This window comes from Pseudorca crassidens, chromosome 17, assembly GCF_039906515.1.
Source record: "Pseudorca crassidens isolate mPseCra1 chromosome 17, mPseCra1.hap1, whole genome shotgun sequence".
Lineage (NCBI taxonomy): Eukaryota > Metazoa > Chordata > Mammalia > Artiodactyla > Delphinidae > Pseudorca > Pseudorca crassidens.
In genome coordinates this window covers 16,715,154-16,741,784 of record NC_090312.1, presented here as the reverse complement: position 1 = coordinate 16,741,784, position 26,631 = coordinate 16,715,154, and the positions used below count along the sequence as shown (strand labels likewise).

Here is a 26,631-nt window from a genome sequence, read left to right as displayed (position 1 = left end):
TTTCTTTTTGCATAGCTTTATTGAAATATAATTCTCCTGCCATACAATTTACTTGTTTAAACTGTATATAATTCAGGCACTTCCCTGGTGGTCCAGTGGTAAAGAATCTGCCTTTTAATTCAGGGGACATGGGTTCAATCCCTGGTCAGGGAACTAAGATCCCACATGCTGCGAGGCCACCGCACCACAACTAGAGAGAATCCTGCATGCCTCAGCAAAGACTCTGTGTGCCACAGCTAAGACCCGACACAGCCTAGGGAAAATAAGTAAATAAAATAAATAAATATTTTTAAAAGTAAGGTGTACAATTCAATGTATTTTTGGTATATTACATTATTATTTTTTAAAATTGTGGTATGAGATATACATAACACAAAATTTACCACTTTAACCATTTTAAGTGTCCAATTCAGTGGCATTAAGTACATTTGCGATGTTGTGCAACTATCATAACATCTGTTTTCAAAACCTTTTCATCCCCCCAAGCAGAAACTCTGTGCCCATTAAGTAATAGCCCTTCTTTCCCCTCTCTCCCCTCATTCTCCTCCCCTGGTAGCTTCTAATCTATTTTCTGTCTGTGAATTTGCCTTTTCTAGATATTTCATATACGTGGGATCGTACGATGTTCGTCCTTTTGTGTCTGGCTTACTTGACTCAGCATAATGTTTTCCAGGTAAGCATGTATTTTTCTTGCTCACAGGTGTGTTGTCGGCTGGGCTAGCGCCAGGCTGTGGTTCGGTTCAGCCCTTCTTGTCATGTCTTCATGGTCTCCATTGGCAGCAGGAAGGTCAGTCTTAAAGACTGTGGTCTTCGTGGTCAGCCATTTCCTGGGGTGCCTTCTTCTCACTGAGGGTCACAGAAGCCTGAGAGACCAAACTATACCAAGCAAGCACATTTAAGGCCTCTGCTCTGGGCACCTCCATCCAAATTCTATTGGCCAAACCAAGTCACCCGGCCAAATTCAACATCCACGGGCCAGGGAGATATACCCAGCCCACAGGGGAGAAGCTGCAAAGCCAGGGCAAGGAGGGGAGTGAAGAATTGAGAACAATAATCCAATCTCTGCACAGACTTACACATATAAATGTCTCCCTCATCCCACCCTTACCCCAATCCTGTTACCTCTCCAGAGGGAACCACTGATATCAGTATCATATTGTCCAGTGACTTACTTTTTCCACTTAACAATAAGCTGGGAACTCTTTCCCTGTCAATACATATAGATCTTCCTTGTTCTTTGTAACTGCAGTGAAACTGTTTCTGAGAACAGGAGATTAGGATGCAGACCTGCCCGGGGGAAGATCAGATGAAGACTCAGAAGGAAGGTGGCCGTCTGCCAGCCAAGGAGGGAGGCCTTAGAAGAAACCAACCCTTCCAACACCTTGATCTCGGCCTTCCTGCCTTCAGAACTGCGAGAGAACAAATTACCGTGGTTTAAGCCCCACCCCACCCCTGACCCCTCCACCCTCAGCCTGTGGTACTTTGTCATCGCAGCCCGAGCTGCTCTAGGTCTTCTAATTCTAGAACATCGAATTCTTCCCAATTAGTAACAATTACTGTAGCGAACATTCTTGTACACCTTTAACAATGGACATGTGAGGAGCTTGTAGGCAGCTGAAAAATCTGTTCTGTCCTGGATTCAGGTGGGTTTGCTGTTTCACCCCGCAGGGAGCACATGAGGAATTTTCCATTTATCTGAGGGTGAAGACCAGAGGTTCTGGGCGTTTGCCTGTGCTAGGGCAGTTGCCGCTGTTAAGAGCTTTTCTTTTCACCCCTGACCTCTCCCTGCACTTCCATCCTCCCCCACGGGTCATGGTCTCCATCTGCTTGGCAGGGGTCACAGCCAGATTGTGGGTGGCACCCGACCTGACCACAGCCCACGGTCTTTGCACAGTCCCCCGCAGTCACTGGTCCAGTGGGAGGGAAGTCGGGGTGAGTGGGCTTCAGAATCAGGCTCACTGTGACTCTCAGCTCCTTTCCAGTTCCCTCTGCTTACAAAAGTCAATAAATAAACATTGAAAATATAGAGGGAGTCAAGAGGCTAAGTAAGGAGAAAGCTTACTGGGGAAGGAAGGAGGCTGGAGAGAAGGGACCGGTTTGGGGTGTGGATTCTCCCACGGTGCTTTGAGAGGGGGCAGAGGTTTCCCAGACCTGACTCCTTCCCAGCCAGGACTCGATAACGTGGCAGGGCTTGGCCGCGGGCCCACAGGTCCCATCTGGTTATTCTGGCTGTGACAAGCCAGAAGCCAGGGCGCAGCCAGCTGGGCAAGTTCAGGGAGGCAGCGGAGGCCGCGCGTGGGGCGGGAGGGGGTTTTCCTCAGAAACGCCCTGCAGGGAGCAGCTGGCACGTCTTTGCCATCTGTCCCGGGCAGCGCCAGGCCATGGCCCTTCCAGCTCCATCTTTGACTGGGCGAGCGGCCGCCACCGCATGAGTCAGCCTGTTGCTGGAAGCTTCTGAGAGTCACTGCTCTGAGCCGTGCTGACAGAGCACCCAGGAGGAAGAGGGCCTCGCCCCTGACTGCCAGGATGTTCCCTGAGGGGCTGTGTTCTTGCCACACTGAGGCCAGAGGCAGCCGTCACAGAAAACGCTTGTCTGGCCTCCTCTCTGTCCGCGTGACAGCTTCTGTAGCTCCCACATCCATGAGATAAAGACCCAAATCCTCTTGCCGTGCTCCCTCCCACCAGGGTCTGACCTCTGGGCTCACCTCTTCCCACTCTTATGCCCCCCCAGCACACACCCAACCCCTGCACCCCTGGGGCACCCATTCCCTCCCACCTCCCCCAGCTAATGCCTCCAACCTGTCGGGACCTCAGACAGGCCTCCTGACCCCAGGCTAGGTCAGCCCCACCCCCCCCACCCCCCACCCCATCCCCCCCCCCACACTCCTGGCTCTTGCTTCTCTGACCTTAACACTCATCCCAGCTCAATGTCATGACTTTTCATTTGCCGTCTTTCCCACTGGACTCTAGGCATGGCCACAGTGGGGGTCATGCTATAGGCTCTGCAGAGCCCATGGTGGGCCCTAGAGCATTTGATGATGACAGAAAAGGCTTCTCACATTCTACTGTATTTGCTTGTCTTTCCTTGAGGGCAGACGCTGCAGTGGGTTCATTTCTAGATCCCCAAATTTTAGCCTGATCAAAGACCTCATTCCTAGTTCCAAAGATGGGCAGGCTCTGATTTCAATAACCAAGCAGGCCTTTCCATGAACTGGCCAGAAACACATTCAGGTCCATCTCCCATGCTCCACATACAGAGAGGTCCCCTAGCCAGAGGAGAGGAAAGGGTTACAGCACTCACCTCTCAGCGCCCTCCCACCCCACCCCCTCTGACAGGTGAGACAGGTGGTGGTAGGTGTGGTCCCAGCAGCCCTGGGGCCACAAGGAACTGGGCCTGCCCCTTCCAGGTTCAGACCTGGAACAGGGCAGTGGTTTTGCCCACAGTTCCAGCAGGTGTAATGGCAATGGCAGAGGTCACGGTATATGTCCTGGCACCCCAAGCAGTGCTGGGATGCAGAGCCATGAGGCCACCTTCATCACAGAGCTCATGGGTGTCGTGGCTCCGGCCTGAAGTCGGCAGGCATCCAGGGGCTGGGCTGCTTGCACAGTAATCCTTTCAAATCATGTCACTAACATCTATTCCTGCACCTGTATTTCAAACGTAGGGTTTGTGCCTGAAATTGCACAACGCCATGGGAAAGTTGCATTATCAGGCTCATAATTAAAAGCTTAGAGACTTCAACTAATTTAGGTGACAGTCTGATGGCCAAAAGGAGAAAGTCTGATTACAAAGGGGCATTTATTGGGAGGTCTGGATCCCTTCCAGCACCTTGCACATGCATGCATAGGAGGCACTTGGTACGTGTTTGTGGAATGAATGAATGATATAATGTTTGCCCTCCTGAGTCTGTGGGTCTTATTCTATTCAGAAATCTGTCCCCAGCTATCACACACAGACACGTATACTCACCACAGAGCAGGGCTTTGCTCATTGAAGGGAAGCAGGGAGCTGGCCACAGTGAGCTGATTCATCCTTATAGTCTTTTTAAGTCACTAGCAACGAAGAGGGGTGCAAGTGGGAATCTTCTACAACATTGCATTTCTCTGCAAAAAGAGGCAATCAGCAAGTGTTGGTGGCAGTGGGGAGCAGTTGTACGCATAGAGGGAATACAGCCCACTTGGTCCACAGAAGTGGTGAGGCTAGTGTTTCTGCTCTCTCTTGGTGTAAGGGGTGCTGGAAGGTGACCAATTATTTCACCCAACAGATAGCTACCAAGTGCTGCTGTGGGATAGCCACTGGGATCAAAGTGGTGAACAAGACAGAACTGGTTCCTCCTCATTAAAAGACACTAAGTAGGTAAACAAATATATAAACAAGGCAATTCCATATTTTGGTAAGTGCTATGAAGGAGACAATAAAAGATAAGCTGAGACCCAAAGGTTGAGTTCTTCATTGCAGACAACAGAATCCACTCTAACTGGTTAAGTAGAAAGAGGTTTGTTGCAGAGACTTAGTTCACTACAAAATTCCCAGGAGGCCTAGGGAACCACACTTGGATGCTACAGAAAACAACCCAGCCGGGAAGATGCCCAGTCCCACCATGGACTGCTCCAGTGGAAGCCTTCCTGCTGCCACCGCTCTCCACCTCTGACGCCTTGGACTAGCATCAGTGTTCCTGTCTGCTTAAGCTGCTGCCACAGAAAAACCTTCCAAGTCATGTGAGGATGCTGCTGCCTGTCAGAACTTGGGTTCCATGCAGAGCTCTGCTTTTGGGAGGCCTGGGAAAAAGAGTTTTGAGCTTCCCGGATGCCATGGGAAAGCACATGAGAGGGAGACTGCAGTGGGTTCTACAGGATCTAATCTACATTGTTGCCACAACACACAAGAAAATGTTAAAAATTACAGTGCAGTGGCTAAGAATCCACCTGCCAATGCAGGGGTCACGGGTTCGAGCCCTGGTCCAGGAAGATCCCACATGCTGCGGAGCAACTAAGCCCGTGCACCACAACTACTGAGCCTGTGCTCCAGAGCCCGCGAGCCACAACTACTGAGCCCACATGCCACAACTACTGAAGCCCGTGTGCCTAGAGCCCATGCTCTGCAACAAGACAAGCCACCGCAATGAGGAGCCCATGCACCACAACAAAGAGTAGCCCCCGCTCGCCGCAACTAGAGAAAGCCCACGCACACAGCAACGAAGACCCAATGCAGCCAAAATTAAATAAATAAATAAATAAATTTATATTTAAAAAATTACAATGTCTAATGGTGTGGCTATGGAAGATGTTTGATTTTTTTCTTTCATTTTAATGCATTTTATTTATTTTTGCTTGTTTTCCCCAAATTTTTATAATGAACCCATAATATTCACAAAACAAAAGCAAAAGCCAATAGAGTTATTTTCAGAAGAAAAAAACCAGAGGAAGAGTTTCCCAGCCCAGCTCGGAGGGAGAGCCCTGATTCACATGGCAGCCCAATGGCCACCTTGGGCGGGTTCTGATCATTTGGCCACCTGCAGCATTTCCACTTTCCGATAAGAACAAAATACACATGCATGTATAAATGAAATACAGACCATGTAATTTCAGTGATTCTACATACAAGTTAAAAGCTCTCATATTTGCATTTATAATGGCTTTGCACATGGGAATTCTCTGGTGGTCCAGTGGTTATGAGTCAGCACTTTCACTGCCATGGGCCTGGGTTTGATCCCTGGTCAGGGAACTAAGATCCTACAAGCTGCGGCCAGAAATAAAGAAAGAAAAAAAGTCTTTTTAAAAAATGGCGTTGCACAATATAAAAATAAATGGTAAATGGCAAAGTTCATGCTAATAATTTTTAATTTTAGTTTTTCTTTACTTAAAACATTAAATAGCAAATTTAAAAAAATACCATGAGAAGATGAGAGAAAGACTACAGAAGAAAGGAAAAAACTTTCTATTTTAATACCATTAATGGCACTTTTTCCTTTTGTTTGAAACAAGGGGGCTCACATTTTCATTTTGAATTGGGCCACGTAAATTATGTAGCTGGCCCTGCTGTCGCCAGCACTGGATGTCATCATTTTGTAAAGTCTGTGCAGTAACAAAGATATGGGGCTACCAGAAGTCTCCTACATGGATGGTGGGCATGTAAAATGGTACAGGATCTTAGAAGACAGTTTGTCAGTTTCTTATAAAGTTATCTATACACCTACCGTAGACCCAGCAATCTTGCTCCTAGGTATTTATCTAAGTGAAATGAAGACTTATGTTCATACAAAAACCTCTATATGAGCATTTACAGTGGCTTTATTCATAAATGCCCCAAGCTAGAAACAACCAAATGTCCTTCACCTGGGAAAGGGATAAACAAGACGTGGTACATGCATGCAATGAAACATGACTCAGCCATAAAAAGTAGCTAAGCAGGGACACACACCACAATATGAATGTATCCCAAGTGCATTATGCTAAGACAAAGAAGCCAGATTCAAAAGGCTCACGCTATATGATTCCATTTATAGGACATTCTGGAATAGGCAAAACTTTTTTTTTTTTAATATTGAGGTTTTTGATGTTTGTTTTTTAAACTTCTCTATTTTATTATTATTTTTAAATTATTTTTGGCAACACCACATGAGATCTTTAGTTCCCCAACCAGGGATTGAACCCATGCCCCCTGCAGTGGAAGGGCAGAGTCTTAACCACTGGACCACCAGGGAAGTCCCTAGGTAAAACTTTTGGGAGAGATAACTGATCAGTAGTTGCCAGGGGCTGGGGGTGGGGGAAGCAGTTGACTACAGAAGGGAATGGGGATTTTTTTGTGTGGTGATGGAAGGATTCTAGATCTTAATCATGCTGCTGGTTATGTTACTGAAGCATACTTGGGTCCACTCACCCACACCCAGTAAAGCCAATCCAATGACACTGGGTTGTGGTGAAGGAAAGGGCAGCGTTTATTGCAGGGCACCAAGCAAGGAGTCCAGGCAGCTAGTGCTTGCTTATAAGACCTGATCTCCCCAATGGCTTTCAGGGAAAGGTTTTTAAAGATAGGACATGGGGGCTTCCCTGGTGGCGCAGTGGTTGGGAGTCCACCTGCCGATGCAGGGGACACAGGTTCGTGCCCCAGTCTGGGAAGATCCCACATGCCACAGAGCGGCTAGGCCCGTGAGCCATGGCCGCTGAGCCTGCGCATCCAGAGCCTGTGCTCCGCAACAGGAGAGGCCACAACAGTGAGAGGCCCGCATACCGCAAAATAAATAAATAAATAAATAAATAACGATAGGATGAGGGAGAGGGGTTGCAGGGTGTGTGGTCAGCTCGTGGACATTTTTCTGATTGGTTGGTGGTGAGGTAATCGGGAGTCAACATCATCAACCTTCTGGTTCCAACTGGTCTGGGGTCTATGTGCTTGTGGGCAGCATACAGTTAACCCTTCCACCTGATGGGGGTTTCAGTATCTGCTAAATGGCTCAAAGGACATGGCTCAGAATATTCTCTATAGTCCTTGAGGAGGAGTTAGATGTCCTTGACTTTAGCCATTAAACAATGGCTAAACTATTATTTTGTCTTGCTTGACTGTTTTCCTTTGCTTTTGCCTTTTATCACTTCTCTGATTAAATTTATTCTTTGGAACTCGGGGAAGGCCTAGGAAGCTAAAGTTTTTCTACAAACAAAAGGGAGGTTGAGGACATGGGGAGGTCTGTCCCAGGAAGACCCTGTAGGGTCCTGCTCGGTTACAGTTATACAACTGTACACATTCCTCAAAACTCATAAAGCTGTACAGTAACAAGGGTAAATTTTACTGCATCTAAGTTATACTTTAATTTTTTAAAAAGCATCTGCAAATTTATTAGCCAAGAAAAGGGAGCTCTTTGTGGTTTTTATGCACGTCAGAAACCTCGAGCAATGGACCGGGAACTCGAAAGTAGGAAACTTGAGGGAGCAAAGGGACTTTGCAGCTGTGGCTTCCTGGGAGTTAAGCTGTGGCTTTGCTGGGTGCCGAAGATGGACTTGCCAGGAGGCTGCTCCCATGAAAAGCAGTTGTAGAAGGACCTGGGGGTGGGGTGGGTTTAGGGTACCTGGCTGGACACCCTGTCCCATTTCTGCTCCCACCCTAGGCCCTGGCCTGCCAGCAGCAGCAGCAGCTGCTTGAGCTCTGGCCTGCCTGCACTGAGCTGATTATATGCAGAATGGATTGATTGGTGTTGACAGGGAGCTATTTACCCGTCTAATTAATTATGCCAACTAATTTTCAACTTAATTGCACTTCTTGGGTCGCTGGGTAATGCAAGCGTACAATTTTCCTGCTGCTGCAGGCCTTGATGGGGATGTGGTAGGGAGAGGCTGGCAGGTGCTCCGGGAGCTCAAACAGGCGCCCTGTTCCTCCAGGTTCCTGGGCCCACAGCCCAAGCTCTCAGGCCCCGGCTTCCCCACAGACAAGCTCTGGAATCCTATCTGAGCACCTTCTGCCTGTGCAAGTGGGCCTCTGCCCCAGGAGCTCTGAGCCGTTTATTCACCTAACAAACATTCATTGAATGCCTACCATGTGCAGCCCCAAAGTGGGAGAGGCGCTGGGGAAGCTAAGTCGTGCCTAACCTGTCCCGTCCCCCGCCTCAAATCGCTCACAGTCTAGAGGAGGAGATTTTCACTTACACCAGCAATTACAGAATTTGGGTGCAGATAGGAGCCAGGTCTTTGGAGACAAACCCAATCCAGGCTCTGCAGTTGGGCTCTTGAGGAATTTACTTAACCTCCCTGTGCCTCGGTTTTACAAAGACATTGCAGGGCTGTGACAGGATGCAGTGTATCATATAATATCGACAATATTCCGGAAGATATATTGGTGCTGTATTAGGCTGAGGAGCAGAGCAGAAACTGGGCAAGTTTGGACCACTCATCACACAGGCCTTCTCCCTTAGATCTCACACCCTCTGAGGCTCATCCCGTCAAGGAGGCAGAAGGCACCGTGGTTACCAGAGGGACCGGACCACCCGCCTGCGGCTCCTGGATCAGCCACTTCCCGGCCAGTGAACTTGGTAGTCAGGTAACCTCTGTGTTTCAGTTTCCTTCATCCATGAAACAGAACTGGTCATGATAGCACTTACTCACAGGGCTGCTGTGAGGACTGAATGAGTTTACACACGTAGAGCACGTAGAAGAGCACCTGGTACTTAGGACGTGTTCCAAAAGTGTTCTGTGGTTATATGGACAGAAAAGTGAAGTTCAGGCAGGTCCTCTAAGTTACCTACCTGAGGTCACATATTATCATAGGCACAATCTGAACACAGTTGTGCCTGATTCCAAGGGCATGGAAGCTTTTTGACTTTGCACCACTCAAGGAATTAAATGCAGTGGGAGATGGGGAAGTGCACCCATCACTAGTACGAGACTGACTGAGACAAGTTCTAGAAGCACCTTGTAGGCTCAGAGGAGAAGCAGTTAAGGCTGTTTAGGAATAGTCGGGAAAGGCTCCCTCCCATAGATGGGAATCGGGAGAGATCTTGAATGCAGAGAAGGATTTGAATAAATTGTGTTGGGGGAAGCAAGGACTTCCAGCTGAGGGGGCGGGCTGAGCAAAGGCAGGGGACTGGACCTCCTACATGGGCGAGGGCCAGTCATGTCACTAGTCATTCCCCGGGCCCTAGGCCAGGGTTCCTCAGTCTTAGCACTATTGACATTTGGGGCCAGATAGTTCTTTATGGTGGGGGCTGTCCTGTGTACTGCAGGGTGCAGCAGCATCCCTGGCTTATACCCACTTGATGCCAGTGGCTTCATCACCCCTCCAAGCTGTGACAACCAACAATGTCTCCAGACACCGCCACATCCCCCCCTAGATGGGCAAAATCGCCCCCTGTTGAGAAGCATGGCCCTAGACAAATGGAATTCTCAGGAAGCCCCAAACCCCACTCATTTGCTAACAGGAGACCGGCTTCTCATTCCTTACCTCTTTGTCAGTATCCTCACGAGTCAGAGAGACTACACTTCAGGTCACAGGATGGAAGAAGGGAAGTAAGTTGTCCATAATCCACAGCGCCTGGAATCAAAGGCTCTTTGATAAGGATTTCTCAACGTATGACAATGTGGCTCAACAGCTGGCCAGACTTCCTGGTCCAGAAGTGCAATCCCAGGGGAGAAATTTGTTATTTCAGCCAGCAGACCCAGCAAGAATGATGACATTTCACATGGCTGGGGCTGCAGAGGAGGGGAGGGCCAACGCTGATGACAGTCACTGGCCAGCTGTGTGACTTTGAGAACAGTCACTTTCCCTTTCTGGGCAACAGTTTTCTCATTAGTACATCTTGGATGTACGGTTTTCTCATCAGTACATCCAAGATTCCTTCTAGGTGAGAACTTCTCTTTGAGCCCCGTAGAGAGCAGTGAGGGGATGGTTCCCAGCTTACAGGGAAGAAGTTCTATGATCAACTAGTAACGTCTGCCAGGAGTGCAGGAACGGGGGCAAAGGTGGGACAGCACACAGAGACTGCATTTGCTGTCTATTCTAAAGGATTTGATAGAGTCCCTGGGGTCTGCGTAAGGGCAGGGAGCTGGGGACAGGAGAAGCAGGGCTCTTCTTCCTCCAGCAGCTTGAGGGGAAAGTTCCACTCAAAGAGTCTTTAAAAAAAAAAAAAAAAAAAAGATAGCTACTGCGCAAGTAGACTAGTGAAAATGGCCCCCACAGGCCACCGAGACCTGCCTCTGTCTCAGAGGGACCTCCCATCATTTATTCATCTACCAAAGAGGATCAGGCCCAGGTGAAAGGCGAGCCCCAGAACATCTACCCACTTCTGTCCTTCTCCCATACACACTTTCTGGAACTGATAAGAGGACTTGGATTGTTCTGAGAGTGGAAAGGGACCGGGGAAAGGAAGGGAGGGTGAAGCTTGGCACAGTGGAAAGTGCACTGGCTTTGGAGGGACTGTGTCGGGCTCTGCCACTTACTAGCTGGGCAAGTTACTCAACTTCTCTGAAACTTGCTTACCTCATCTGTGAGACGAAGCCTCATCCTCCATGTGTCCCTTAGCTCAGAGAGCCAGCGTGCAGGGAGGACTCGATGACGGCCAGGTGGAGGAGAGGTCAGGCTGCAATGTTCACACAGGTCACAGACATGCAGGGCCCCAAAGGCTAGGCTCGAGACTTGGTGCTCAACGTGCCAGGCAACTGCGAGCCATCCACAGCTTCTGAGCCTCGGAGGGAACCAGCGCAAATCCCACGGATTATTATCCCCTCACCAGACTGGGGACTGGATTTGATGACAGATTGGAGAGTGGGCTGAGGACCCAGAGGAGATGGAGAGGAGGGAAGGTCCAAGGAGAATGTGGGCAAGAGGTGAAGTCAATCTGCACAAGCAGGGAGCTGGCAGAAGGGAGGGCGTGCGGAGCCAGGGGCACCAAAGACAGAGAGGGTATTAGCTTTGTCCCCATCAAGGGTCCAGGCCCTGTGGAAGGAGATAAAGTGGAATAAGGGGAAGGGTGCCCGAGGTCTTGAATTAGATTCCTTCTATATCCTTCAAAAGAGAAGAAATCCCTTTTAAATCCCCTTTCTCTTTCTTGGACTGTGCATTTAAAAACACTGCTCTACTTCCAGACAGCCTCCCTCCACAGCTTTTGTGGGGTTACAGATGCTTATATATAGCACTGTCCTCCAAAGAGTAGATAGATGTGCCGCAGAGAGGCATCTGGCTCTTACCACGTGCCAGCTGTTTGAAGACCACTCAATCCTAGTTTCCTGCCATAATTCTCATAGCGGATATTGTCAGGGCCCCGCTCTTACCTCGTTAGCTTGTCCTTTGCACTTGTGACCTCTGCCTGCAGGCTTTCTCGGGCTCCAGGGCTGTGCTTGGTGAGCCCACAGAACCGGCCAGTAGGGCTGGGGAACTAATGCAGCCCCAGAAGCAGCCCTGGACCAACGATCAGTGGGGGTTGGTAGATAGATTCTGCAGTTTTCTCAGCCTTTGGGTAGGAAAAGTCTGAGATGTATTCTATACCGTCTCCTGGAGGTCCCTGGCAGGACCAGAGCCCAGACGTTCCCACAGATGTTCATAAATCCCAGATGTCCACAATGGTGACATGCTCCTTAACGTACCCTGCCCCGAGCAGCTTCCCCTCACCTTCCTGTCTCACTCCTCTGCTCCCCTACCAGAGCATCTTGGGATCACCTCCCAGTTAGCTACTTGTACTCGAATCCTAGTCTGTTTCTGGAAGAACCCAATCAAAGGCAGTCCGTGTAAGCAGCTTTGGGCAGGAAAGAGCTCTCTGCAGGAGGCCCCTTTGTCCTGTCACTAACCTCAAACCAGGCGCCCTATGCCCTACTCACCTCCGGCCCTAGCACACCTTTCAAATCTTTTGATCACACCACACCTTGTCTAATCTGTTGGTTCTTTCCATAGATCAAATTAGAAATGAAGATAAAGTAATCAGCCGATGACCAGATCTCTTCCCTAGCTTTTCTTTCAGCAATCTCACGAACAAACTGTGTGAACAAGAGAGCACCTAAGGGAGAATCACAAGGAGCCGACAAGCCTGCACACGGGGAGGGATGGCGACGACTCTGACTCCCTACGTCAATGACTGAGATTACTTCCCCTTTTCCCTTTACAAACTCCACGGCTGAGCAGAATTTTGGGAGGTGGGTTTTGGGGACACTGGGTCCATTTCCCCAGATTGCCAGCATTCTGATTAAAGGCAGCTTTCCTTTTCACCAACTTTTGTCTCTCTCTGGAATATTGATTTTTGCGCATCAAGCAGTCAGACCTGATTCAGTAACATCAGGGCTCTAGGTTTTGCATTCCATTGACGTGGAATTGACCATGGCCTGACCTGGAAAGAAAAAGTGGCTCCTCCCTTAGCAGTTCATCTACTTCAAACACGCCTGCGGCCACCTGCCCCACCAGCACCAAGACAGACTGATCCCATCGGTCCGTGGGCCGGACACAGCCGAAGATTCTTCTCCAGATAGTATTCCAAGCAGCCGTCGCTTCCAACAGATCAGCGCCGGCCCCAGAAATGGAACCTCTCTGGGGGTTCTGTTCAAGCATGACCGCTGCAAACACAATAAGGGAAGAGAGATGGGAAAGAAGGCTTTTCCAGAGAATGGGGAGGGCTGGGAACTTGGAGGTGTTACCAAGAGAAAGGAGCAGTGCCTGGTGAACAGTGCTGCCTGGGGGGCATCCAGCTTCCCTCCTCACATGGGCACAGGATGGATGGCAGATCTCAGGGGCCCATCAGGGAAACTGTCTCTGAACCAACTGGCATCTGAAATGAGGAGCACAGGAGGGGACCTGAGGCACAGCGGTGACTGTGCTGGGAGAGGCTGCTTGCTTTGTAAATGGGGCCTGAGGGTCTTGGGAGAATTGCACAACAAGCTGGAAAGCTGGCTCACCTTGGCTGCTGGGAGGAGAAGAAGTCTCCCAGGGCTGAGTGTGCCCAGGCGTGATAGAGCCAGCCCTCCTGGCCCGCGGGCAGGGCGGGTGTCGCTCAGAGATAAACCAACCCCTGGCAGTGGGTGATGATTCCTGTGAAGCATTGCTCAGGAGGGCAGGATTACCTTGGAGCAGGTAATCCTGGATGCGGGCCGCACACCAGTGCTAGGAGTGGGTGCTTTCCAGAAGTGCTGTGAGCCCCGCTCCTCCTGGGTGGTGTGGCCCGCTTGCCCCTGACATCAGGAAGAGCTCGGGTGCCGGCTGCCCCCCACACGACTCAGGGACAGGGCAGCATGAGCGGGGCAAGACACGTGGGCAAGATCCAGAAACGCCTGGAAGAGGTCAAGAGCCAGTGGGTCCGGCCAGCCAGGGCTGACTTCAGTGACAATGAGAGTGCCCGGCTGGCCACAGATGCCCTCTTGGATGGGGGTCCCGAGGCCTACTGGCGGGTGCTCAGCCAGGAAGGCGAGGTGGATTTCTTGTCCTCGGTGGAGGCCCAGTACATCCAGGCCCAGGCCAAGGAGCCCCCCTCTGCCCCGGAGCCCCCAGGAGAGGCCGCGGCAGGTTCCAAGGGACTCGATTCCTGCTCCGTGGCCTCAAGTACCTACTTCCCTGTGGCCTCAGAGGGCAGCGAGCCGACCTTGCTGCACACCTGGGCCTCAGCTGAGAAGCCCTACCTGAAGGAAAAGTCCAGCGTCACCGTGTACTTCCAGACGGACAAGCGCAACAACATCAGGGACCTCATCCGCCGCTGCATCACCCGGACCAGCCAGGTAGCGATGGCGGAGTCTGCGTCTCCTTGGCCATGGGGTGGGGGGACTGGTGGAGAAGAGGAGAGAGGGATGTGTCCTGCTCTAAGGGATGGAGTCCAGGTGACTGGAGCTTAGGATGGAGCCAGGGATGTTACGCTCTGCCCTGCCCTAGATCATTGATTTCCTGATCCCATTTGTCACAGTCTGGGTCCCGGCCACCAACACCCATCACTGGAACTCCGGCAATAGCTTCCCATCTGACCCTCCTGTTCCATCTTGAGCCCGACCACCTAGTCTCCAAGCTGCTGTAGACACTTTTTCTATACTTCAAATTTAACTTGGTCCCTTCGTTGCTTAGAGCCTTCAGTGGCTCCCAGTTGCCCCCAGTGGGACCAGCAGACTCCGTAGCATGGCTCACGGCCTCTCCAGCTCCCCTTCCACCCCCTGCCACTCAGTCCTGAGTGACCTGCAGATTCTCAAACACATCAGGTTCTGTCCTGAGGCCTCTGCACATGCCGTTCCCTCTGCCTGGAGCCCCCTCACCTTCCCTGCTTTTCCCTTAACACCTACTCCTCAGGACCCAGCACTGAAGTCCCGTTCTCAGGAAGCCTTTCCTGAGTTCCCCAGCCTAGGCGAGGTGCCTCACTTCTGTATTTCTGAATGAAGCGGCCACTCCACTGGGACACAAACTCGCCCTGTTTCCTCTCAGGCTCGGCTTAGACCTGTCTGCCCACAAATTCAGTGCAGCGCTTGAATCCAACCTGTGGTCAGGCAGAGACAGAGGAGGCAGCAGAGGTTTCTCCCTCCCCAGAGTGTTTATATTTTAATAAGTGACTTTAGAAGAAGAAAAATCCTTCAAGGCCAGAGCTTAGCTGGCAGAATTTCAGGCACCGGGACTGGCATTTGGCCGGGAGTTCTCCCAATGCTCCTGGAACTGCAGGCCCACAGGGGCTGCCTGCTCCCCCGGGGAATTGGCGGGGGGCACCCCAGATCATTCTACCCAGGTGCACAAAATGACCATTCAGCACAGGGGTACAGGTGCCCCTCCACCTCCTGAAGCTGCAGGGGCAGGGGTGAGAGTGGACCCCAAGGAAAGGACTCAGTGTCATCTGCAAAGGGTCTCTCTCATCACTAAAATTATTTAGTTTGTTCCACTTAAAAGAATTCAAAAATGGGCAAATTGATATTTAAGCTCATTTTCTGCTGAGATCCCACTCTCATGACAGAATCCCCTCCCGTGTCTAATAGTGTGTGTAATCTCATGGCTCCAGAAGAAGCCACCAGGAGGGGGGAAGCTGTGCTCAAACGGGACGGAGGGAGTGGAGCTCTGGAGAATAAAATAGAAGGTGACAAGGGGTGGAGTATTGGCTTTTCACGCTGCTGGGCTACTTCAGAGCAGCATTTCATGCTTCCCTGGCAAGGCAGCATCAGGAACTGACAGGTGGGCTCAGGCAGGCAACCAGGAGTGCCCACACTGCCTGGGGTGGGCTGCACAACGCAGGGCAAGTCCCTTGACCTCCCCAGGCCCCAGATCCCACACTGGACTAAGGGGTCCCTTCCAGCTCCCAGGGCTTGTTCTTAAGTGTGCTACCTCTGGTCTCTGCTGGAGTTCAGTGCTCGCCTGAGGGCGGGGAACCAATGGTGTTGGCGAAATTCTCAGCCGCAGCTGCTGCGGCTCAAAGGGTGAGTGAGACTCCCTGGAAAGAAGCCAGGTTGGGGCTTGTCACAATCCCCAGGCTGAACGCTTCCCCTTCCCCCTACCCCACCTAGAGAGGCTTCTCTCTCTTCACCTCTGCGGCCTTGAGGCCTGCTGCTGTCCTTTGCTTTATCAACACAGTATGTTACAAATTTAGGACAACACTTAAAAATCAGAAGATTTCACCTGAAAGTAAGAATTTCCAGTTCCTCTTAGCAAGTCGGAAGACCTGGCTCTGTTGGCGCTGAGTTGAGGTCACCTCTTTGGGTGGGTCACCTTTGCGGCAGCCCCCACCACTCCCTCTTGTCCCAGGCCATGATGAACTTCACCCATTTGTTACCTGTCAGACTCTTGCAGGCAGTTTGCAATACCATTCCCATACACAACACACACACACACAACAACACACACACACACACACACAGAGGGCTCAGGAGTGACCAGTGACCTGTTCCCACGGAGATGCCAGAGGGGGCTGGATCCCCAGCCACAGGCTGTAGATGGAAGTAGGCTGTGTCCACACAGAGGGAGGACAGGGGGTTTGTTTTCTCCCTCTCCTGTGGCTTCAGCCCCCTCAAGAAGAGAAGACAGGGGCACAAATGGAGCCAGCCTGCTGGGCGCCTCCCGGAGCGGCTTCTGCTCCCTGAGGAGCAGGCATTCTCCCTCTTTCCCTTCATGCTCTCATCCCTTTATTCCACAAAGCCAAAGTCACTGGTCAGGCCCTGAACCCAGGATGGCAGAGCAGAACAAGGGGCCTCCCTCCCTCCAGCCACCTGCCCTTGGGGGAGAGGTGGGAAGAGAGGGGACACTGGTGGGTGGCAGTGCTGGGCTTGAGCAACGCTTTGTGCCGGGGAGCAGACGGGAGGGCGACTAAGGCAGGCTTCACAGAAGCGGTGGCCTCTGAGTTGAGTCTCAACGGCTGAGTAAGAGTTTGCTGGGCAGAGAAGGGAGGTAAAGGAATTCCAGGTCTAGGGTGTGTCAGATACAGACGTCGAGAGGAGTGAGAGGTCTGGATGACCTGGAGGTAGGGAGGCATGGAAAGGACTGTCAGGGAGGAGGAGGTTTTTGCTCACAGTGTCCTAGAAGCAGGAGGCACCACACACTGTGCAGGGCCACACGGGGAGCACCAGGGTGGCGAGGCAGGGCCAGGTGAACAGTTTAGGATTGGCTACTTTGAATAATTCTAGCAGGCTCTGGGCCACCTATGGTCCCTGGTTGTCCCATAGCTGGCACTGGGGTGGTTTAGGATGGGCAGGGAAATACTGTCTGGATGCTGGAGAGTCAGATAAAGGAGGCTTGGGACATGGCTCTGGATTGCTCGGTTAGCATATCAGAGGCTGCGCCTAGTCGAAGTGCTTGTGATCTCTAGTAATCAGTTGGCGCTGGGATGTCAAAGTGTCATAAAACACAGAAAACAAAAAACACGAATTATCCATCCTCCAAGCGTGGTCCAGGACCCCTGAGAGTTCCAAAACCCTTCCAATGGGTCTGTGAGGTCCTGCCCTTTCTAACCACTTATCTGTGTGAGGCCGGATTATCTTTATATATCTCCTTCCCAACAACACATCACAACAGATTGCTCCAGGAGCCGATGTGAGAACCAGCTGTCTCCTGGTAAGCCAGACACCACAGAGAGTTGCAAAACTGTAAAAGGATGCCATTCTGCTCACTCATTTTGCTGCTGCTTTGGAAAGTATAGTTATTTTTGCTTTAAAATTGTTATTTATGTTAACATGTAATGGGCTTAATATTGTTTTAAGTGAGGAATATTAGTTATTTTAAAATAACTAATAAACACTAAGAATTTTCTGTTTGTTTCTAATCTGACAAGTCTCAGTAGTTATGACCCACAGAAACCAGAGCCCTTTGGAGCCTCAGTAACTTCTAAGAGTGTCAAGGGGTCCCAAGACCAAAAAGGTGGAGAACTTGAGCAGGCAAGCCCCCTGTCCCTGCTCGATTCCCTCTCCCTCTCCCTTTCACTGCACAGAGAAAAATCTATTCAGTTCTCTGGGGAGGTAGGGGGAGAGTGGGGTGAGCATGCAGAGGACCAAGGGGGCAGCTGTGAGAAGGTCCCAAAGAAGCTCCCCCCACCCCTAGGTGTCAAGGACCACCTTTTCAGGCCAAGCCCCTGCCCTGGGAGCAGCTGAACAAGGGACAAGGGTGGAGGGATGGGACACAGCAAGAAGTCTGAGCAGGAACTGCACAATCCTGCCCCCACCCCTACTGCGCCCCCAGGGAGCTGACGAGCAGGTCTGCCTCATGCCTGACAACTGGGATTCCAGGGCCTCGAACACCACCAGGGTCCCCAGGGCGAGGTCTCCGGCTGTTCCCCCGACAAGGGCCGCTGAGGGACGGGCAGACCTGGGAGAGAGGGGTCTAGCCTGCCAGGCCTGTGGGGTCTCTGGGCCCAGGTCCCATCTAGGTCCTGCCAGAGTGGGGTGGGACGGCCCCCAAGGGCCAGCAGAGATGCTCCCTGCGCCCCCGGCATCCTCCTGGGATCTGTGATTGGCCTGTCTCCCTTCCCACGGGAGTTCCCTAGAGGAAGTCCCTCTCCCCCTCTGGGAGGCGGGGCTCAGCGCTGGCATATTGTCACTGCTCCAGATTGGCGGTGAGGGAGGGGAGCGCCAGGCACACCCAGAGGCGACACAAACAGGTGGGAACATGTGGTTGCAGGGGGATGGTCCTCTCACTGCTGCCTTTTTAAGGGCTGCTGGCCCCCTCGCACTGTGGTCAGCAGATAGGTGACGGGGGAGGGTCCACCTGGGCCCCCTTCCCTTCTTCTGTCCACATTCTCTTTGAGTTCTGCGCTGGGGTCCCCCAACCCTCCCAGGGCTTGACTCTCCCTACTTGGCCCATCCTAACCCACAAGCAGAGGAGGGACGGGCTGTATCTGATGTAAGCAGAGATCAGAGTCCTTCTCTTAGGCCTGCAGTAGACTGCAGTTGGGAGCATGGCTCTGGGTTGGGGTCTGGGGCATCTCCTCGCATTCCAGCTTTTGGAAAGTTACTTAACATCTCTGCACTCCTGGCTCTTCACCCGGGAAGCCAGGGTAACTGTGCCGTGAAGGTTACAGGGGACGAACATACGGCTGAGAGTAGGTGCTCAAGAAAGAGTTGCTGGGGGCTTCCCTGGTGGCGCAGCGGTTGAGAGGCCGCCTGCTGATGTAGGGGACACGGGTTCGTGCCCCGGTCCGGGAAGATCCTACATGCCGCGGAGCGGCTGGGCCCATGAGCCATGGCCGCTGAGCCTACGCGTCCGGAGCCTGTGCTCCGCAACGGGAGAGGCCGCAACAGTGAGAGGCCCGCGTACCGCAAAAGAAAAAAAAAAAAGAAAGAAAGAAAGAAAGAAAGAAAGAGTTGCTGCTGTTATTACTCATCCACCAAAAGCAAGCTCAAAAACGAAGCATCAGCACGTAGGAGAGAAAGAGGGAAGAGTAGCAATCGAAGCACAAACTGGGCCTTGGGGTGCTAAGTGCCCCCCAACAACTGGCCCCAACATGCTTGGTGGTCCCACCAGGACCCAAATCCTCTTTCCCCTCCTGCCCCCTGCCCTTCCCAAAGCAGCAGGATTTCCAGCCCATGAGGAACTCACGTCTGCCGCTCAGGTAGTGAGGGATTCTCAGCCAGAATTTGAGGTCTCCGCAGGATGACCCCTGTCTGTGGGTATCACCCTAGTTGACCAGCAGCCCCCTGGCTGGGCCCCGCCATCTCACTGAAACTCCAGATTCTCAGAGCCTGCCGGCCAGGCAGCGCTCCCAGACCAACTTCCTTCCTTAGCACGGGAAGTACCTCCTTCCTGTTCTCAGCCAACCCCACACCTCTGGGCTGGGCCGTCTGATTGGCCCTAATAAGAACCCTACTCTGTTCCTTTTTTATGCCCATAGTGGTGTGGGCACTAATTTTAACCGTCTCCCATAACCTGAATTAAAACAACATTCTCTCATGCTGGTATTCTAACATTATCCACACTTGCTCAAGAATAATGCATATAAAAATCACAATCATATTTTAACGACACACTTTACTTCTGCATATGTTTCCGTTTATATTACCTGGGCTTACGGTTAGACCCAACTTACATGACAGCTAATGCTCTTCTATCGTGCAATGTTTTATAGGTAAAGAAACTGAGGCCCGGAGATGGTAAGTGAGTTGTCCGAAGGCACTCAGCTAGCCTCCACTAGCGCCACAGCTGGAGCTAAAGTTCCCTATCTTCCAGATCGTTTTTCCCCTGGATTATGTGCTACTGCTCTGTATTAGTTTCCTAGGGCTGCCGTAACAAATTATCACACATTTCGTGGCTCGAAACAACAGATAAGGGCTTCCCTCATGGCACATTGGTTAAGAATCCGCCTGCCAATGCAGGGGACATGGGTTCGAGCCCTGGTCTGGGAAGATCCCACATGCCGCGGAGCAACTAAGTCCGCGTGCCACAACTGCTGAGCCTGCGCTCTGAAGCCCGGGAGCCACGACTGCTGAAGCCAACGTGCTGCAACTACTGAAGGCCACACGCCTAGAGCCCGTGCTCCGCAACAAGAGAAGCCACCGCAATGAGAAGCATGTGCACCGCAATGAAGAGTAGCCCCCGCTCGCCACAACTAGAGAAAGCCCGCACACAGCAACGAAGACCCAACGCAGCCAAAAATAAAATAAAATAAATTTATCAAAAAAAAAACCCTTAAAACAAAACAAAACAAAACACAGATAAGTATTCTTTCACAGTTCTGGAGGCCAGAAGTCCAAAATCAAGGTGTCAGCTGGGCCATACTCCCTCGAAAAACTCTAGGGGAGGATCCTTCCCTCCTCTCCCAGCTGCTAGTGGCTCAGGTGATTCTTGGCTTGTGGCTACAGAAGTCCAGTCTCTGCTTCCGTCCTCACATGGCCTTATCCTCTTCTCCCTGTCTCTCCTCTGAGGGCCTTTTATAAGAACACTTGTCATTAGACTTAGCGTTCACCAGAAAGCCCAGGATGATCTCATCTTGAGAATCTTAATTACATCTGCAAAGACCTTTTTTCCAAATGAGGTCACATCCACGGTTCTGGTGGTTAGGATGCGGACATATCTTTTGGGACCTGATTGATCAACACACTACACCCTGCGAGGTAGAACGCCCACGTAGGGGATGCAAGAAGTTATTGGCCTTGAATCGATCCAGCTGGGAGGCAATCCCAAAAGGAGGCAAACAAGATAAACCTAGCTATCATGAGCCTGTCCTTCCAAGCATCGCTTAAGTCAGGACGCTGGGTTTTTTGCAAACCTCTCCCCTTCTCTGTCAATCGGTCACCTGCTTACCAGCCCTGTCTCTGCCAACGAAGACTCACTGGAACACAACTGGGAGGATTTACTGACCTGCTGGGGAGAGAGCATTGTCTCTTTTGCCAATACCTTGGATGAGGAGGCAGTTATCTTTCAGGAGAGAGGACCTTATTGGTGCCATAAGCTTCAATGTGCACATATACCTAATTGTGTGTTAACAGGGCCATGGCTCTAAAGGATCAGGGGCCTCACTACTAGAGCAGCTCTAGCTCTAGTGACCTCTAGCCGAGGGTGAGCAATTTCTTCGCAGTTCCGTCCCCGGTCCAGACACCCACATCAGCTGAGCAGAAAGTCAGCCCCGAGTGAGTACCAGCCATCTCCTTCACCTGCCTCCATGACACTCTTCTTGTCCTTGCTACTTCCCAGATGTGGATGGTCAAAAAAATTTATTGTAATTAGTAGAAAAGTGGTTGAACGTTATTATTACAGGTAATGTTGAAGAAAAGATCGCCATAGTCCCCCATCCAAATATGACTGTTAGTTTTTGCTTTGCACTCATCTATCCATACACCACCTTCCCTTGCTGGCAATAATAATGGACATGCTATCATTTTGTGCTTTGGTTTTTTTTTTTCACTTAATTCATTAATTGTTAATGCACATTTGTTGAGCATATATTAAACAGCAAGTTTTACTTTAACATTTCACCGTGATTTATAGTTTCTTTTTTTTTTAAATTTATTTATTTATTTTTGGCTGCGTTGGGTCTTCGTTACTGTGCGTGGGCTTTCTCTAGATGCAGCGAGTAGGGGTTACTCTTCATTGTGGTTCGAGGGCTTCTCATTGTGGTGGCTTTTCTTGTTGCGGAGCATGGGCTCTGGGTGTGCAGGCTTCAGTAGTTGTGGCGCACGGGCTTCAGTAGTTGTGCCACACAGGCTCAGTAGTTATGGTGCCCGGGCTTAGTTGCTCCGCGGCATCTTCCTGGACCAGGGCTCGAACCTGTGTCCCCTGCATTGGCAGGCAGATTCTTAACCACTGCACCACCAGGGAAGTCCTATAGTTTCTATGTAACCATTATAATGATCATTTTTACTGGCTGCCTAATAATCCACTTCTCAACACACCACAATTTAGGTACTAGGAAAGACTTTTGATTGAGTGACAAAGAGTTCTGGTTCTGTTCCATTCCACTGTGTGGGAGCCTTTCCCACAGCACCAAGCAATTCTTGGACATCAGCTGGGTGTCCTACAACTCAACTCATGCCAATCGCAAGCCGAGACTGTCACCTGTGCTTCTGACCAACTAGCGACAGATTAGAGATTCCAACAACACCCTCCTTGGGTTTGATCAATTTGCTAGAGTGGCTGAGAGCAGAGAAACTTTTTCCTTAATAGAGTACCGGTTTATCATAAAAGGATATAACTCAGGAACAGCCAGAGGGAAGAGATGCATAGTGCATCGCTCTGAGTGCACCAATCTCCCTAAACCCTCACGTGTCCAACAACGAGATGCTTTCTGAACCCTCTCCTTCTGGGTGTTTATGGAGCTTCATTACGTAGGCATGATTGATCAAATCATTGGCCATTGGTGACTGATTAACCTCCAGCTCCTCCCTTCTCCAGCAGAGGCTGTGGGGTTAGACTCAAAGTTCCAACCCTCTGATCACAAGGTTGGTCCTCCTGGCAAAGAGCTCCACATCCTTAAGTGCCAATGCCCTTAGGTCTGAAAGTCTCGTCATGAACATAACAAAAGACCCCTTTATTGCTCTCAGCTCTCATCAGGCTGGAAATTCCCAGGGTATTAGGAGCTCTGTGCCAGAAACTGATATGAAGACCAAATATACATTTCTTATTATAAGTCACAACATCACAGAAAGTAACCCCAAAAAGCTTAAGAAGGGGACCATGCATTGACGTCCTCAGCGGACAAGTCAAGCGTAGGATTGGCTTCAGGGGTAACTGAAATCAGATGTCGAAAGGATGCTGCTGGGCATCTGTCTCCACCTCTTAGCCCTGGTTTCTCCAGATCCGGCTTTGCTTTCAGGCAAGCTGTCCCCACAAGGGGCAAGATGGCTGCCAGCAGCTGTAGTTTATAATCTACTAGCTAAGCAATCCCAGTAGAAGGAATGCCTCCTTTCCCCAGGAGTCCCAGCAATAGTCCTGGGCTGACTCCCATAAGGATAACATGTCATGTGACCACCTTTAGGCCAATCCCTGTGGCCAGTGGTCTGGCTTCAGTGTGCCTCCCCCACACCCAATCCAGGGCACGGCAGTAACCCCACCCAAAGCACATGCATGGTGGAGCAGAGGTAATTCCTTCAAGTGAGCTTGGGGGAGTTCCCTGGCGGTCCAGTGGTTAGGAATGGGCGCTTCCGCTGCAGGGGGCCCGGGGTCTATCCCTGGCTGGGGAACTAAGATCCCACAAGTCGCACGGTGTAGGCCAAAAATAAAATAAAGTGAGCTCGGGGTGCTGTTGGCAGGAAGGAGGGGTGCCTGGCAGGCAGGAACACACACGTCTCTCCCCGTTGTTGGCTATCTAGGGCCCCCCACCCCCCAAGTTTCTGCTATGATGGAGGATGCAGTACCTGCTGGCTGAGCTGGACTCCCTTCTCCATCCCACTGGGGCAGCTCAGCCTAGTCTAGTTTATATCCCCTGGGGTCTCCACAGGGATTTCGTTTGAGGCGAGGATTCCACGGCTTAAAAACATTTGAAAGCCAGTGGCCCTAGAGCGTCTTAAAGCTCCAAATGTTTGAGAACCTGTGACTTTAAATCTGTCCCTCTCCTGTGACCCTGCCAGGCCACCTCCCCTTGGCCTCATCTCCCCCCCACCCCACCCCCGCCTCATCTTTTTGCTCATCTCCCCTTTCTCCTCTGCACTCTCCATGCCAGCAGTGGGTGGAGAGGCCAGAGGATCTGTGGTGGGGCTGGAAAGATGACGTCAGGACAGAGGCAGGGCCCACACTGCAGCTCTGCGCCCCTCCTTGAGTCCTGCCCTGTCAGACCCTCCCCGCTCCAGCGCAGCAGCAAAGGGAACAGCTCTCCCAGGCCGGCTGGGACTGAGTGGGTTTGTCTGAAAGAAGTCAGCACCTGGCCCTGACTCTCTGGTGTCCGACCCCTCTGCCCTGGCCCAGGTCCTGGCCATCCTGATGGATGTGTTCACAGACGTGGAGATCTTCTGTGACATCCTAGAGGCGGCCAACAAGCGCGGGGTGTTCGTCTGTGTGCTCCTGGACCAGGGAGGCGTGAAGCTCTTCCGGGAGATGTGTGACAAAGCCCAGATCTCTGACAGTCACCTCAAGGTAGGGTCCCGTGACAGTGTAAAAGGTATTTTGTGTTAGGATAGAATAGGCTACGCTGTGGTAACGCATGCCTCCATCTCAATGGCTTAACACACATTCCTTTCTTGTTCGAAGTCCAGTTCAGACGGTCCTCCCTCACCTTGTAGCTGCACCACAAGGAATACACGGCCCCCGAGACATAGTGACAGGGAGAGAGAGGGAGGGAGGATTCTGAGGGATGTTTTTAGGACCTGGCCTGGAAGAGATTTCCATCATTCCCGCTCATAGCCCTTTGACCTCACACAGCTCCACTGGGGGCTGGGAAGGATAAAGGGGCCCAACCTCTGCCTTTTCTCCTCAGCTGAGGAGACCCAGTGGGTGCACTTCTGGGGCAGTGAGACATCCAGGACCTGTGGGATGCATCTTTAGGGCTCCACGGCCCCAACAGGATGCTGATCCTCTTGGACTTAACCAAACTCCTCACTTCCTTCTTCCAGCAAGGAGAAGGGAAACCCAGAGATGAGGGTTCACTTAGTCACGGCAAATTTGGGGCAGCTAATTCAAGCTCTAACGTGAAACCGCCCACAGCTTTCACAAGCAGACCCAGCTGAACAGCTGACAGGTGGTTTCCTTGGTGACTGCCCCCCAGCTCAGGCAGGTCAGCCCCGGGAGACCCCAACCTCCCCGCCTTCCTCCTTCCCTTCCCCTCCACACTGACCGGGATGCAGCTGAGTCCAGGCACTTCCGGTCCCCACAGGCCTCAGGTCCCCCGACTGCTGGGTCTGCTTGACGTAACGTGGATCACACGGCCTCAGCATGAGGCCATCGAAACAGGTCTAGAGAGTCAGTGCGGGCCTTGTCCTCGTGGCCCACACCCGCTGCCCCAAGGGACAGTGGGACGTGGCCCTGTTCCCGCCACCCCCAGAGCTTGTGGAGAGGCTGGAAGGAGTGGTTGGAGGCGCTGGGCAACCCCTTCCCAGAGCCTGTCCAGCTACCAGCAGGCATTCTCGGCACCAGAAGCGTCCCGCTGGCCTCTGACAGCCCCCTGCCTCACCTGCCTTTCATTTCTTCAGCTTCCAGGGGTGCTGGCTTGAGGGCTGGAGCAGCGGGTGCCACTGGGGAGGAAAGGGACAAACAGGGCCACAATTTGGGTTGTGGCCACACCTTTTCTTACAGCAATCTAGGGTCCATTGAGGTCTCCACAAAGCCGCCCCCTCTGATTGCACTGGGCCTTCCCTCTGACCAGCCTGGAGTCAGGGACTCATGTCACTAAAGCCACTTACAGGGTGAGGCTGGGCCTGCCAGGCCTCTGTGGGCCATGGGAGCCTGGACTGAGGGCTCTGTGGACACCAGGCCCGCATCTTCCTTCTACTTTCTGCTTTGTTTGAATTCTACCATCTCCCCTTTCTTTTCTTTTCTTTTTCTTTTTTCTTTTCCCCCATTACTCAAATAATGTCAGGACATTGAAGAAAATTTAGAAAATTCAGCCAAGGAAAACATAACAATGGCCCACAATCTCACCAGCTAGCAATAACCCTTCTACTCTTGGCAAGCATCCTTCCAGATGTTTTCTTAGGCAAGTGTGTGTCTCTGGGTACACAATTAGCGAGGATACCTTGACTTCCCTTGCAACAGAACGTTTCCATCCGGAGCGTGGAAGGAGAGGTGTACTGCGCCAAGTCAGGCAGGAAGTTCGCCGGCCAAATCCAGGACAAGTTCATCATCTCGGACTGGAGATACGTGCTGTGCGGATCGTACAGGTGAGCGCTGCGCTTCACCTTCTGTCGGGGCTTTGCGGAGGCCAAGGCCCACAGGCCCACCGGCAACGCCCTGGGGGAGCTGGGGGCTCATCATATACACGAGGCTGGAGGCAGGACCAGCCTGCGTGAAAGGGGAAAATCTGGGCCCCTCCTGGGAGGACTTCGGGGTAGGGAGACACTTCCAAGTGCCTTGGTTTCCCTTTGCGTGGCAATAGGACATAAAATCCTGTTTCCCTCCTCAGATCTCTCAGGTGTGATTCTAAAGCCATGCGATTTGTTTGGTTGTGTATGGGGGCCCCATTTTATTTTTAAAATGTTTGGTTATTTTAATATAGTGAATGTATTGAGATGTAATTCACATGTCAGATACTTCACCCATTTAAAGTGTGCAATTCTTTTTAGCATCACTTTTCTCATCCGTAAAATGGGGATAACAATACTTCCCCTTGCAGACTATTGTTAAGACTCAACGAGATAAAATTTGCA

At 51.5% G+C, this 26,631-nt stretch overlaps 2 protein-coding genes across 4 annotated transcripts in view; one reads left to right on the top strand and one right to left on the bottom strand.

The window, feature by feature from the left end:
• C17H8orf76 (chromosome 17 C8orf76 homolog) overlaps positions 1-26,631 on the bottom strand; it is a 72,878-nt gene continuing 46,247 nt past the window's right edge. The window contains exons 6-10 of one of the 3 annotated variants that reach the window (XR_010936178.1): positions 13,363-14,221; positions 10,964-13,235; positions 9,929-10,018; positions 3,971-4,104; positions 1-1,988 (exon numbers count right to left, since the gene is read on the bottom strand). The gene's annotated coding sequence lies outside the window, so the exon portion shown is untranslated. The remainder of the gene's footprint in view (positions 1,989-3,970; positions 4,105-9,928; positions 10,019-10,963; positions 13,236-13,362; positions 14,222-26,631) is intronic. The other 2 variants (XR_010936179.1, XR_010936181.1) reach the window with 2 other exon arrangements.
• The window catches only part of FAM83A (family with sequence similarity 83 member A), a 22,857-nt gene continuing 9,856 nt past the window's right edge, over positions 13,631-26,631 (top strand). Inside the window, exons 1-3 of the mRNA XM_067711363.1 lie at positions 13,631-14,175; positions 24,239-24,406; positions 26,021-26,145. Of these exons, the coding sequence (XP_067567464.1) occupies positions 13,696-14,175; positions 24,239-24,406; positions 26,021-26,145 (773 nt within the window). The 5' untranslated portion in view covers positions 13,631-13,695. The remainder of the gene's footprint in view (positions 14,176-24,238; positions 24,407-26,020; positions 26,146-26,631) is intronic.